Below are 14,360 nucleotides of genomic sequence, written 5' to 3'. Positions count from 1 at the left end.
ACACACACACACAGACACACACACACACACATACACACATACACACACACACACACACACACACACGCACACACACACACACACTCACACACACTCACACACACAAAACACACACAGGAAGACACACAATGGCCCTCTATTCTGCAACAAAGGTTGACGAATTATTCTAAAATATAAGATATAAGCATGGATGCATGCTTCTTTCTGCCTTCATACAAACACACACATCCACACACACCCACACACACAAAAGGGAGATGAATTACAGAGTGGATGGGATCTGACGTAACCCATCGTGGAAGTAGGTCACATGGGGGGAGACAGGTCATCAGGGAAATAACAGTGCAGTTGCACTACCTTTCTCTCTGTCTGTATCCCTCTCTCAGTATCATTGTCTTTTTCCTCACCGTTGCTGCCTTATATTTTTCAGATTCCAAGATTAAATAAAAAAGATAAAATTGCTATTCTAAAATTAATCATTTCACAGCAGCTGGTAAACACTTAACCTGTTCTTGGTAAGGATCCCATCTTGACTTAAGTCTGTGGCTGTAAAAACGTATTTAGTCAATACTGGTATAGAAGGATAATGTGAAACCAGACCATCCGGATTCTGCTCAGGAAGAGAGAAAACCTTACTCAAAATCAATATGACATTTGCAAAAATGTGAATAAGCCAACTAAAAATTATCCCTAAAAATGTAAATGTGCTTTCTTCAAAATAATTTACATTTTGGGAAATGTTTTCCTCTAAAGGAGATCTCCAGGTACTGGAGTTACAACACCTGGCCATAGTATGCCCAGAAATTATTATCACATGCAAGACTCCCAGTGTTGTTTTGAAATTTCTTTTTGTGTACAGCTTAAACAAAAAATTTAATTAATAAGTGTTAAAAGTGCTGGTTGGCTGATTCGAACTTCAGACAGAGCTAGGCTAGCTGTTACCTAGCTGCTATTTTAGTAAGCTAGTTTAATCAATATTCCAACTCTGTTTTATGTTTAGGTACTTGCAGCACTTGGTTCAGGTCAGGCAGATATAATTGAGGGCATGACCACTTTGAGTGACAGGTGGGTGAGTGTATGCTTGCCACAAACTGGCATTCAATGAAGTCTTGGCTCCACACACACCACACATCTTTGGATTAGCTAGGAGTTTGGTAGAGTCAGGCACTGCCAAGTTGATGATGGTGGAGCAGCCCACTCTGAGCTTCAAAACCGATCTTCACAAACCTATGGATGACACAAAGGCTACATCCATCTTTATTTACAGTCTATGCTTCAAATACAATATGTTTTTATTTAACTATTGCACCCTTGATCGTTCTCTACCCTTAACTAAGGTGCTTTTGTTGGCTAAACACAACAACAGTGTGAACTCTGGTCTCTGTTGTTACAGTTGTGCGCTTTGTAATCCTGCCATCCACCACAACCACTTCTTGGCAACTCCGCTGTTGATAATAAATGATTGAAAAAAAGGTTGCCTCCAGCCAGTATGTTTCCTTCAAAATGTATTTGCAGGTGCAGTTTAGTTGTATAGAAACTGAATTTCTAGGACATACAGTTCCAATATTCTGCTTTAATTCCCCCCATTGAAGTGAATAAGCAGATTTTCTATAATGTCAGTCTATTTCTTTAAAAGGTATTTTATTTGTCGCCTTAAATGCACATAATTTCCCTGAAGCCGGGGAAGCTGTGGCTATATGTAACAAAAGTGGAACATGTTTTTTTGGACAGCAAAGACTACAGCTGAAAAGTAAGAAGAAAAAAAACACTGGGAAAGAAGGAAGGAAACTTAGAAAATACATAAAAGATTGCATGAAATTGCTAACAGCAGTCAAGCTAGCAGCAGCTAGCACTGAGAGTCGACAGGACTTCAGTTCTCTACAAGACCCTGTTTCAGCTTCTTGATAACAAATATGACTTAGCTCCTTTCCTCTCTCCCTCTTTTTTATGAATTTTCTCTCAGTTGAAAGACAACCCAAAGGTACAACCTGCATCTGCATCAAACTTCATCCTCATACATCCTCATTATTCTGTCACTTTAATACATTTTTACTTTTGCATAATTTAGCAACATGAGGCCCTGCACAAAGTCACAACCCACAACTAAACAGTCTCCTCCATTTCCAACTGACACACACGCACACACATACACTAGTGTGACTGTCCATACACTTGCAGTAATTAAGCCATCTGGATATCAAACTAGCTAGCTTAGCCTCAGGGTAAAATGACAGCAGTGGCCTGGTGTGTGTGTGTGTGTGTGTGTGTGTGCGTGCGCGCATGTGGCATTCGTGTGAACGTGGCATTCAGGTGCATGCATTCATGTCTGTCTATATGAAGTGGCATAAGGCCAAGCTGCTGGCTGCAACAGTGAGATTCTGTTTTTAGTTTCTATCACTCTGCACTAATCCAATTGTCCAAAGAGAGAGAGAGAGAGAGAGAGAGAGAGAGAGAGAGAGAGAGAGAGAGAGAGATGGTGAGGGAGAACAATCTACAACTGGCTGCTCTCCAATTCTAAATGGCAAGCTGGATGGGGATATCTATTAGACGGTGAGAGTACAGGAAACACACCCAACCACCCCCACATACACAGACACATGCATACACACACACATGCAAAGACTCTCGCCAACACGCCCACAAGCTTCACACAGGCACATAAACAAGCACATAATATTATTGCCACGATGCAAGTGAACCCCCCCCCCTCCAATCTCACAAGCCCTGGATGCATAAAAATGAGGGGACAAAAACCTGTAGATGCATAAACCGACATGCAATTAGAATGACAAAATGACTCTGCCTTAGCACATTTTCTCTCCTTCTACAGCTCCTCAGCAGGGCTTGTTGATAGTGTGGCAGTACCTTGTGGTCTGAGTGTTGTTGTGTGTCCCTTATTGTTGGAAGATAGGTCCCACAGTGCCATCTGCTGGACAGATTCTTTTCTGGTGGCTTTATAACATTCACAACATTCACAATGGAAAGTCACATCATTTATTCCTTATTAAATTGTACCTGAACAATAATCTTTTATGTGCATTGTAAAAATGGTTGAATGTGTTGTCTTGTGTGACAAAAATATGTTCTCATCAACAACAACAACACCATTATATGTAGTTTTCATACACTTTAAATTTGTACAAAATCTTACACTCTACTAATAACTTGATATAAAGTGTACAGATCTGAACATGTAGAATGAAACTCAAATTTTAGACTGACTATAAAAAAAATATATATATTTTTTTGAAATATTCTCTGACTCTTTAGGCTTCTCAAATCCTTCAAATTTCTGAGAGGAAAAAAAAAAGCTGTTTGGTTGAGCTCTTCATGACTCAAGCTCACAACCTTCAGTAGATTATAACCTGTGAGAAGGGGTCACAAGAATATGTTGCTTTGGTTTATGCCAGAAAAACGAGAGCCACTGACTTGAGTGACAAAAAGAAATAAAAAATTAAAAGATTTACAAATTACAAAATTACAAATCTTTTCTTGTTGTTGGTGTCTGGTCAGAATTTGCAGTGGAGGGGAGCTATGTCAGAGGGACTCATGACCTCAAAATGATAGCTGGACATAAATTTGACAGGAAAACAAAGAAAAACTAGTGATGCATCAACCATTAATGCATCTGTCATTTAAGTCCAAAATATAGAGACGTCTTTCTTTCTCTTGAGTTTTACTGTCAATATAGCTTGAGAATATGTCTCTTGACTTGAACAGTTGAGTCAAGTGTCTTTTGTTGTGGGCATACCTTTTTTTTTTTGACAGAAAAAGGTTTTGTCTCTGAGTTTGCTAAACTATCATCATCTTCATCATTCAACACAATGCTTAAACAGAAACATTTATATTTGTCCCTTGTCTTTCTCCATATCTCATCTGAAGGAAAAAAAAACAAACTTGCTGTTGAGGTCTAGCAGCCACAATTAACCAAATTAAAATTGACTTTTTTGCCCAGGTTGAATCTCGCAGGCTGCACTTCCCTTCAAATTGGATGTTAGACAAGAAAGCCCTGCAATTCAATTGGTGGGTGTGATAAATAACTGGACCACCTGACTAACACATATTTGTATGGAATTCCTTAAACAATGAGACATACAAAGCATACCTTCATGGTAGTCTTATTGCAGTGACTTGTTGTGATATACAGAAAACCTTGAGTTCTGTTTATATCACAGGCTGGCCAATATCCTGTTTCCCTGACACTAGTGGTGTGTGTGTGTGTGTGTGTGTGTGTATGTACGTGTACACTGAAGATTCACTGTTGTGTGTTTGACTTCAAGTCAGAGCTGACTTCATGCCAGCAGACGCAATAATCAAGCACAACAGAAGCCTTCACTGTCTTAATTTCCTGCCATAATAACAATCAATAAACACATTCTGGAAGTAAAGGAGATGTGGATGAAGTTTGGAGGTTGCTAAGATATGTATAGTTTGTCTTAATCAAAATAAATAAGTAAGAATAAAAGATGTGCGAGTTAATACTTGTGTGACAGTGGTGATAATATGAGGACACAGCGAGATATGATGAAGCAGAGAAGAGCATTCCAATTTCTACTGTCTGTGGGAACATGGGGCTATGATATGAGCAGAGAATGCTGCTGGGATTAGGATGTGTGTCTGTGCTTGTTTGTGTGTGAAGGAGAATATTTATGGGTATGTTTGTGCGTGTGCGCATGTGTGTCTCAAACAGACAGATGGACAGACAGAAATAGCCAGGAGATGAGAGTGAGATGTGGAGGTACGGGGGTGGGCGGGTGGCTGAGTGTTGTGTTCAAAATGGCAGGTTTCAGAATGAAAATATGTTCAAGTCAAGTGAGAATGACAAACAATTTAATGGTGGATTTAATAAGACAATAATAAGCTGGAGTTCATATTTCAACATCATATCAGTGCCAATGTTGTATTTGTGTAAAATTAATTATGTGAGTGGTACTAAATGAGCACTACCGGATCTTTCACCAACTGCGTTTTTTTTCTCCCTATTACACACACCATTAGCCTATGCTAAAGAAATTTCTTGATGGATCATCCATTATGAATTGCCAATCTAATTTTGAAATGACACACGTTTGGTCAATTACATCCCATAGACTTTATGAAATACATATTTCTCCTGTTACATATAGCAAAAGCTTAAAGTGATAGTTCAACAATTTGAGCTTATTCCCTTTCTTGTTGAAAGTTAGTCGAGTATATGCTAGTCAATATGAAACTAAAGCTCACAACCAGCTAGCTTAGCTTCAGCATTGAGACTGGATACGGGAGGAAACAGCTAATAAAACAAATGGAGTTGAATAAAAAAAAGAAAAAAGGCGGAAACAGCTAGCCTGGCAGATGAGAGGTAATGTGGTAACTTGAGAGCTTTAGAGCTGCTGGTAGGTGGATTTTTTCTGCCTTTAACAGGGGCCTTTACATACTTTATGCTAAGCTAAGGCTATAGCTTTATATTTGCCATGCAGATATGATGGTGGTAAATGTCAAACTATTCCTTGACAGTATTAAAATCATCTTCATAAGTATCCATAAGAAGTTTATTAGCCGAGACTGCTCTGCTACAGTTAATTTTAAGCTAGTTTGGTTTACAGGAGGCTAAGCTAATTTGGCATTTAGCATTCCTTCACTCACAGGCAGGCAGTGCTTGTTGTTTATTGAGGCTTGGCCTCCTTAATGATGAAGACAAATGAGCTCATTATCAAGTGTTTGTGCGTGTGAGAGTAAGTGTGTTTGTGTTCATGTGTTGCCTACATGCATCTGCCAGTCTACTGTATGTGTTCTCATAAGTGTGTGTAGCCTTGTTTTGAAGGAAAGCTCCATCTCATGAGGTTAATTGCTTCGTTTAGCCTTAGTTGTTGAATTGTCCCTCCTTTAAACGCAACTCAAAGTTCTGTCTTTTATGTACGTAGGACGTGTGTGCCCTTGCTCGTGAATGTATCAGCCAATCACCAGTGATGATCACTAGCAGAGTGAGTGAAGGGAAGATAGGGGAGGGGCTCACCTCCCATTTTGTATTTAATTGTATTATGAATCCTTATGGCTGCATTGTACAGGATACATTGACTTCTTATCATGTGCAGCCATTATCAGATGCTGTTCATTTATTTACCATAAGTGTGATGGTGTCATGGATGAGATAAATGGTGAGACAGAGAATCCCTGCTCGGTAATTAAATTAACACCTAAATGCATTTTAATCTAAAGAGATCATTTGGGAATAAATTCATAGCTAATGGTGTGTTTAGTAGAAAAATCATGCATGTGAATTGTGGTATAATGAGGCTCGGTGAGGGTTTGCTTGGAGAGCACACAGCAGAGTTTGGCTGTGCTGCAGTTCTGATGTTGGACATTAGGGGGTGGTAAAAGACAGGGGGGGCAAATGGAAGCACTTACAGAGGAAAACAAAAGAAATTAAGTAAGAACAGACAATTTGAATAAAGTAAAGCATGAAATTACTGATACTGTTCAGACATAACCCTGTTATGAATCCCTCCACTTTATTTATCATCCACTGGTCACAATGTTACCATACAAAACCGAATTCCAACATGGAACTGCATTGGAATGTGATTATTTTTAATACACACACACACATTCAATAACAAAATTAAATACAGTTGTTTTATAAAATAAACAGAGCAGAGGAAAAGAGACACATTGAGTGATATTAAGACATGCAGTGACAAATATAAAAAATAGACATTTCTTTTCTTTTTCTGTACAAACATACATGGACACATATAAATATATAGAAGTAGAAAAGAGTGTATTTTTAAAATACAAAGGTCAAATTGTACAGTTACATTCCATAATAACAAAACAGGAGACATAGCACAATATTCAAGTGAGTTTGCCTTTTTCCACAGACACTGTACAATATTGTACACTGTAAAAGCAGAAATTAGATCACACAACTGTTGGTTTCTCCCGGTGGAGTCTGTTCACGCCGCTGTAAACATTACAAATGAAGTAAGGGTACAGTCTTTGTTGGTGGATTTCTGTTTGAAATCACTCATTCAAGCAACTTTCGGAGAGACTGTAATGACAACTGAGCAATCTGTTCTCGGAGCGATCGCTTTCATGCCTTCACGTCACCTCCATCACAACTTCAGTGCCATATTTTATTTTCTCTGAGTCTCTCAGCGCTTAGGCAGCAAAGAGGATATTTGGTAAATTAAACAAGACAAGCATTACAGTGAACAAGAAACAGTCATCATATAGTTTATACAAGTTGGCACAAAGAACACGCATTTGCCAGAATGTGTTGAAATGTTGCTCCCATCACACAGTGAAACCATGCTATGCCTTCTCTATTTGTTCTTCTCTAGTTCTGCCTGACGTCCTGCAGCAGTTTGTTGATCTCGTGCACCAGCTCGCTAGCGTCCATGCCTGCCTCGTGGCGGCTTTCGCTGCGCTTGCCACCTTGGTGACCCTGATGGAAGACGCCATCAAAGTCATCTTCCTCGTAGTTCTCTGGGATTTCTTCCATGGCTGGCAGCCATTTGAGGTGCGGCGGCTGTCCGTTGGTGGAGGTGGAAGTGGAGGTGGAAGATGAAGGAGAAGAAGAAGAGGAGGAGGAAACATGGTTGGTCCCCACAGATCCAGTTCCAGGGTTTAGATAGTGGGTATTAGCTGCCCACGCAGCCACACCTGGGGGATAAGCAGGACCTTTCCCACCTGGCAACAACCCTCTACGATTGTCCTGAGGAACAGCGTTGTTACTATGGTTACTAGCAATGTTGCCACCACGTCCGCTTCCTCTCTCAGTGGTTGATGAGGACGAGGGGGGGCTTGTTTCAGTGCACTCTGTGTATGAGTCCATACTAGGGGGGAGGAGCCGCTGGAACACGGAGTTCATCTCTGTGAGGAGGGAGCCAGCCCCTCCTCCAGGTGCACATGCATCACTTCCTCCTCCGGCGATGACTCCCCCAGCTCCGGCTTCTTCGTTTCCAGACTCCTTGCCAAAAGTGGAGAAGCTTTTGCGGCGCTCCGAGTCAACTGAGGACTGGTCATCGTCGATCTGTGGCTGCTGGGAGGACTCCTCCCCGGGGATGTACATGTTGTTGCGGTAGTCAGAGGAGGAAGCGGGCGATGAGAGGGGGGGCATCCAGCACTGGTCAGAGTGTCCCAGGACGCGACATTCATCCGTGCACAGTCTCATAGCTAAAGCAAAAAAAACAAAACAAAACAAGGGAGAGAGAGTCAAGAGGAGATCCAGCTACAGGAAACTTTTTATGACATTTACTGAGGAAACAAAAACAACGAATGACTGCAAAACAAAGCAAGTGATACACCTCAAGTGATCAAAAAATATTTAGACAGAAATGTCAATACGCTTGAATAAAACATGTCTTAAAACCTGAGACTGTTGTATGGTATCGCTATACTTGACGAGATACACAGTTCAGCAGGAGGTCATGGTTCTGATTCTTTTTTTTTTTGCATGGAAACAAGAGCTGTTGAGTCTGACAAACCTTGCCTTATACTATTAGAATGCTTTGTGTACCATACGTATTGAATATTTTATATTGCAGCGCTTCAGCCTTTCATTAATTTCAAAATCACAGCTCTGCCTGGTAGTGGTTTCCCTCGTTTTTTTTTTCCCTCCTGATGTCTTCATATTCCTGCCTGGAGGAGCAGATTGGTGGTATTTACAGCCTACAGCTCGACTATCCGGGCAGTGCCAGGTATGAAAACAATCACAGGAACTAGATAAATAAATAAATAAATAAATAACTGCCAGATCCCACTCGAATGGCATCACAGGCAGATGTTAATGTAATATTTGGCTGCTCTGCCGAGAATGTACACACCCAATTGTGTGGCTGAGGCAGGGATTTGCTTGTTTAGTTCTTTTATCATATCTAGCATGAATAGCCACATTTGCCCATCTAAATAGAAAAATCTAAACAAATTAAATCTATTGGAGAGAAACAGGGATAATCCTCCCTCTCGGCCCATTATCTCCTTCCCCTCCCCTTTTTTCATATTAGCATAAAAGATAGTGGAAGGGAAGGGAAAAGAGGAGGGCTGCAACACCTCCAAGTCTTTCTCAAAGGGAGAAAAAAAAGAGAGATAAAGAAAGACCGTCCATGTCCACCACCCCTCCCTTTATCCGTCTCAATAAAGATAGAGAATACATTAACAAGTACAGAAGAGAGAGAGAGCAATGCTGAGGAGCTCTTGGGCATGTGGGGTAGAGCGAGGGAGGGACAATCAGTGAGAGAGAGAGAGAGAGAGAGAGAGAATAACATCATTCTAAAAGCAATTACTATGAATTCTCCTCAGTTCAGACATGAAAGCGTACCACTGTCACTCACCGGGGGGGGGGGNTCAGTGAGAGAGAGAGAGAGAGAGAGAGAGAATAACATCATTCTAAAAGCAATTACTATGAATTCTCCTCAGTTCAGACATGAAAGCGTACCACTGTCACTCACCGGGGGGGGGGGGGGGGGGGGGGAGAAAAAGAAAAGAAAAAGAAGGGAGGAATAAAAACAGCACCCTGAGACGCATACCGATGAGTGACAGGCAACTCATCTCCGCTCCAGGGAGGATTTTACAGACACGACTCTATCTGAGGGGCAGATAACGCACACACACACACACACACACACACACACACACACACACACACACACACAGTAACACAAACAGCCAGACACACTGTAACCTCTCTCAGTGTGATAACGAGCGTGGAAATGAGGGCTGTGTGGAAGAATGGGGCTGAGTACAATGGGGATTGTGTTGGCAACAGGGTGAATGGAGTGGCTGTATAGGCAGGTGTACAGACAAATAATGGGCTTAGGCCTGATGCTGTCCGTGGTGCTGAAATTTGTCAGGCAGGAGGTACATTAGAGGGCTTGGGTGTGGTCTGGAGGAGAGCTCGGGTCAATACTAGTTCATGTCAAATTTGGTCTGAGAAAGAAAATGTCTCATTTTTGAAAACATATCAGGAGTGAGAATCTTTCAGGTTTTTCAGTTATTTCAGTCATCATGTGACTTAGGGTAGATCAAACCTCGGCAAAATTCATCCAAAAGTGTAACCAAAACCTTTGCGAGATAAGATTCAGCTAAGGTGTGATTGCGCCGTGAAGGTGAGATGATAGTTGAGTGTGAGGTATCACTGTAGGTGCAAGGTATGTGACTCAGCTGAGTGGAGCCAATTTGGCAAGTCATGGTGAGAAAAGTTCCAAAAAAAAAAAAGAAACAAAAAAGTTGTTTTGGTGTGTACCCGCGAAGGAGGAGAGGGAGAGGGTAAAAAATAAGCTGGTTTCTCAAAGCTCACCTGGGTGGAGTCGATGGTGCATTTCGAGGTGTATCAGGTCAGAAAAGCCCTCCCCCAGCAGCAATCTGTCCACGGGGGATTCCCTCCCCATGTCACAGTCACTGTCCCCCGCCTCGCTGTCCCCACGGCCACTGTCCTTCAGGCTGAACTTGTCCATGTCTTGTAATGCATACCTGCAGGGAAGCATTCACAAAAAGATTACCAACACAAAATACAAAGCTGTATGCATTTTGTTATGCACGCTGACAGAATTAATCTCTTCTTGTAGGAAAGACTAATGAGAAATAAATCCATCACATAAAACTTAAGGATGCTTCTGGAATCTGTCAAAATCTCTAAGACTCTGCACATAAATCCTACATTGTGGATAGATCCCATCAATAAATCTATCACAACAGCCTCTATGGGCATCAATAAATCTATCATCTGCAGATCATATAGAGGGGAGTATTATGATGAAAGTCGTGATGGATGCACACTTCAAAACCTGAGCCCAATTCTTTAAGAAGAGAAGTAGCCTACCAAGAAAATAGTTGTGACATTCAGACAAATGAGTTGCATACTTTTGAACTGAATGACATTGGTATGATAACAACTTATGAAAAAAAATACATTTACACGCCATCAAACCATGATCTACATGTAACTGAGCAGCTGACAGGCAAAACTTCACAACAGGTTGTTGGGAAATGTAATACACAATGAAACACAAGTGGTTTAAAAAGTAAACAAAAGATAATCTTTTAGGGGAGGAAGGGGGAGGACTGAGGGATAGGGGTAAATTACCTGTAGCTGCGGGAGTATTTGTTGCCACGGAAACTGGGTCTGGGCTGGTACTGGCCCTGATGGAGCATGGACAGAAGCTGTGAGACTTGCTACATCCAAAAATAACAAAACAAACAAAATAAAACAAACAAAAAGAAACAGAAAAAAGGGGAGGGGGGGGGTGAATAACAGATGGGAAATTGAGGAGGGGGGTAAAAAAAAGGAGAGAGAGACAACACAGAAGACAAAATAATGGATGAGTAAACACAAAATGTCTGATGGAGAGGCTGCTGAAAATGGATGAGACAAAATGGATGACGTTATAACAGAAAAAAAAAAAAAGGTAGATGGGGGTGAGTCTAGATGAATATGGAGACATATGACTGAGGGGTGAGTTGTGGTTATGACGGAGGTGATGGTGACAGGGTGTAAACAAGGTAAAGACAAAGACACATCTATAATCATCAACAGTTTTAATGAGAGTCAGTTTGAACTACAGGGCAATGTTGATTAAGTCACTGTCACACATGGAGATGAGTTAATTTGCTCAAACGGAGACAGCTGTGTGAGGATGAGAGGGCTGGTGTGTGTGTGTGTGAATGTGAGTGAGTGTGTGTGAGTGTGTTTATTTCTGTGTGAGAGAGAGAGAGAGAGAGAGACTGAGAGAGGCGAGAGAGAGAGAGAGAGAAAATTTGGATTGGGGCTGAGGGAGTACATTTGAAATTTCTGAGAGTAATTTGATTCTGAGTGAGTGAGTGTGTGTGTGTGTGTGTGTCAGGGTGTGTATGTGCTCACCTCCACTGGTGGAGTTGCGTGCGCCAGTTCCAGGGCGAAGCTCTCTGGAATGTGATTGGACGAGATGGTCACTAGGCTGTTCAGGGATTGGCGGCTGTGGTGGTTCTGTCTGCTCCCCATCTGGGCTCGGTCCATTGGGGGCGTGGCCGAAGGTGAGCGGTGGTGAGCTCTGATTGGCAGGGTCCCGTTCACAGTGGGAACCAGGGTGATATCACCTTTGTGGATTTGGCGCGAGGGCTTCTTGGGGTGGTGCTGGTGGGTCGACTCAGCCACCCGGCAGTTGTAGGAGTTCCTGGTGTCCTTCTTCTCACGGTTGCAGCGAGCAGCAAACACCACCATGATGACCAGGAGCACAGCACAGATGGCCCCCAGGGAGATGATGATAATCAGGGATGCGTCGAGTGAAGACTCCCCCTGGTCCATCACCTGGACGTGGTTCTCCATGGTCTCATAGAGGGTGATTTTCAGAACCGCCTTAGCACTGAGGCTCTCGCTTCCCTGATCTCGGACCACGACTGTCAGCTCGGCGCTCTCCTGGGGGAAGTTCTCCAGGCTGGCGTTGGCGTGGATTTCACACGTTCTTGGGTCAATGAGGAAGAAACCCTCCTCGTTGCCGCTGACGATGGAGCAGATGAGCTCAGCATTGACCCCTGTGTCATGATCGGTCGCCCTGACCACTGTTACCAAGTGCCCAGCCTCTGTGAACTTTGATGCAGGCACATCAGCGGTGAAGTTCCAGAGCTGGGGCACCACGATGACTGGAGGGTTGTCATTCTCATCCAAGATGTTGAGCACAACTGTAGCGTTACTCAGCAGAGGTGGTTTTCCTGCATCTTTGGCTTGGACAACAAAGGAGATACGACTTACATCCTCACGATCAAACGTGCGCAGTGCATAGATGGCGCCATTGGAGGGGTCGATGGTGACGTAGGTGGAGATGGAGCTCCCGTGAACAGAGTTCTCCAAGATGGAGTAGCTCACCTGTCCATTGGCATCCAGGTCAGGGTCTGTGGCCATGATGGAGGTCAGATACGCTCCAGGGGCATTGTTCTCTGATTTAAAGATCTCATATCGCCCCTTCTCAAAACGTGGTGGGTTGTCATTCTCATCAGTGACATGCACAGTGAAATGTTTGACAGTGGAGAGACTGGGAGTCCCCCGGTCCTCTGCCACCACCGTCAGACTGAACTCTGACCTCTTCTCTCTGTCCAGAGACACGTTGGTCAGAATCATGTAATTGTTCTCATAAGTCTTCTGCAGTTTGAAATAGCCTTGACCATGAAGTTTACACTCTACCTCCCCATTCAACCCCGAGTCCAAGTCCTCCACCCTCACCAGAGCTACAAACGTGTCCAGAGCAGAAGCCTCAGATATGTAAGCTGCGTCCCCGTTCCCCTGAGAGGACATGAGATTGATGCTGATGTCTGGTTTGTTGTCGTTCACGTCTACCACTTTGACCAGGATCTTGCAGTGAGCGGGCATTGAGTTCGGACCCATGTCCTGCGCTTGCACATCAATATCGTAGGAGTTCATGGTCTCATAGTCCACACGCCTGATGAGGGTCAGGTGACCGCTGTCTGGGTTAATTTTGAACGTCTCCATTATTTTGGGGGACACGTGACTACTGAAGGAGTAGACTATTTTGGCGTTAGTGCCCTCATCCGCGTCAGTGGCGTTTAAGTCAATGAGCAGAGTGCCAACAGGTGCGTTTTCTGGAAGATTTATGACATATGACGACTTGTCAAAAATTGGGCTGTTGTCGTTTGAATCAGCTACACTGATTCTGAGGAGGGTCGAACCCGTTCTCGGGGGAACGCCCCTGTCAGAGGCCGTGTATTGAAGTTCGTAATTGGAGCGCACCTCCCGGTCCAGCTCCCTGAGCACCACCAGCTCAGCATATTTAGCCCCGTCAGTCCTGGACTGGATGTCAATCTTAAAGAAGTTGTTGGGCTCTAACGCGTAAGTGTACAGGGAGTTCTCCCCGACGTCGGGGTCTGTGGCGCTGTCCAGGGGAATGCGCGCTCCCACGGCCGCGCTCTCGGAGATCTCAATGGGGATGACGGCACGGGCGAACTGGGGTGCGTTGTCGTTGATGTCCAGCACTTCCACCTCGACGTGAAACAGCTGCAGGTGCTCGGTGGGCAGGGTCAGCACGTCGAATTGAATGGAGCAGTTGAGATTCTTTTCGCAGAGTTTCTCACGGTCAATTTTGGTCCTGATGCTGATTTCTCCGTCCTGCTCTCGCACCGTAAGGAAAGACGAGCTCCCTCTTTGCATAGCTCTGAAGCGGAGCGACACTGAGCTCGGAAGTTTAGCTAGAACATCCGCGACATCTTCCTTTAAACGGGCGATAACCGTGCCAACCTTCTGCTCCTCATAAATCTGATATTTTAGTGTCTTACCGGTGACGTGTTGTGCTGCCAGCGCCAAAACAACCACAACTTTCCACATTCTTGCCAGACAGAGTCCCTTCATCTTTCTTGGTTGCATCTTTGTGGAAGCCAAAAAACAGATTTAAAAA

General features: G+C 43.4%; 1 protein-coding gene across 2 annotated transcripts; it reads right to left on the bottom strand.

The window, feature by feature from the left end:
* Nucleotides 1-6,486: 6,486 nt before the first annotated feature.
* Nucleotides 6,487-14,336, bottom strand: pcdh18 (protocadherin 18). 2 transcript variants are annotated; one of them, XM_022739960.1, is made up of 4 exons: nt 11,840-14,336; nt 11,066-11,154; nt 10,280-10,452; nt 6,487-8,157 (listed from the first exon to the last, which is right to left on the bottom strand). In XM_022739960.1, exons 1-4 carry the CDS (start codon nt 14,327-14,329, stop codon nt 7,319-7,321), a joined length of 3,591 nt encoding a protein of 1,196 aa, XP_022595681.1. In that variant the 5' UTR covers nt 14,330-14,336; the 3' UTR covers nt 6,487-7,318. The 2 variants fall into 2 exon arrangements, with proteins under 2 accessions (XP_022595681.1, XP_022595682.1); XM_022739961.1 differs by having other exon boundaries at nt 11,066-11,121.
* Nucleotides 14,337-14,360: the final 24 nt, after the last annotated feature.

Source organism: Seriola dumerili, unplaced genomic scaffold, assembly GCF_002260705.1.
Source record: "Seriola dumerili isolate Sdu_G_001 unplaced genomic scaffold, Sdu_1.0 BDQW01000050.1, whole genome shotgun sequence".
NCBI classification, from domain to species: Eukaryota; Metazoa; Chordata; class Actinopteri; order Carangiformes; family Carangidae; genus Seriola; species Seriola dumerili.
The sequence above is the reverse complement of the archived record's forward strand: the minus strand, read 5'-3'. Positions and strand labels throughout refer to the sequence as shown.

What these genes read in the sequence shown, in the direction of transcription:
- pcdh18 (XM_022739960.1), bottom strand. Translation starts at nt 14,329, where the DNA reads ATGCAACCAAGAAAGATGAAGGGACTCTGTCTGGCAAGAATGTGGAAA. An exon ending in AAATACTCCCGCAGCTACAG is followed by an intron (nt 10,453 to 11,065) that starts GTAATTTACCCC and finishes GCTTCCCTGCAG; the next exon opens with GTATGCATTACAAGACATGG. An exon ending in GCACCATCGACTCCACCCAG is followed by an intron (nt 8,158 to 10,279) that starts GTGAGCTTTGAG and finishes TTTTTGCTTTAG; the next exon opens with CTATGAGACTGTGCACGGAT.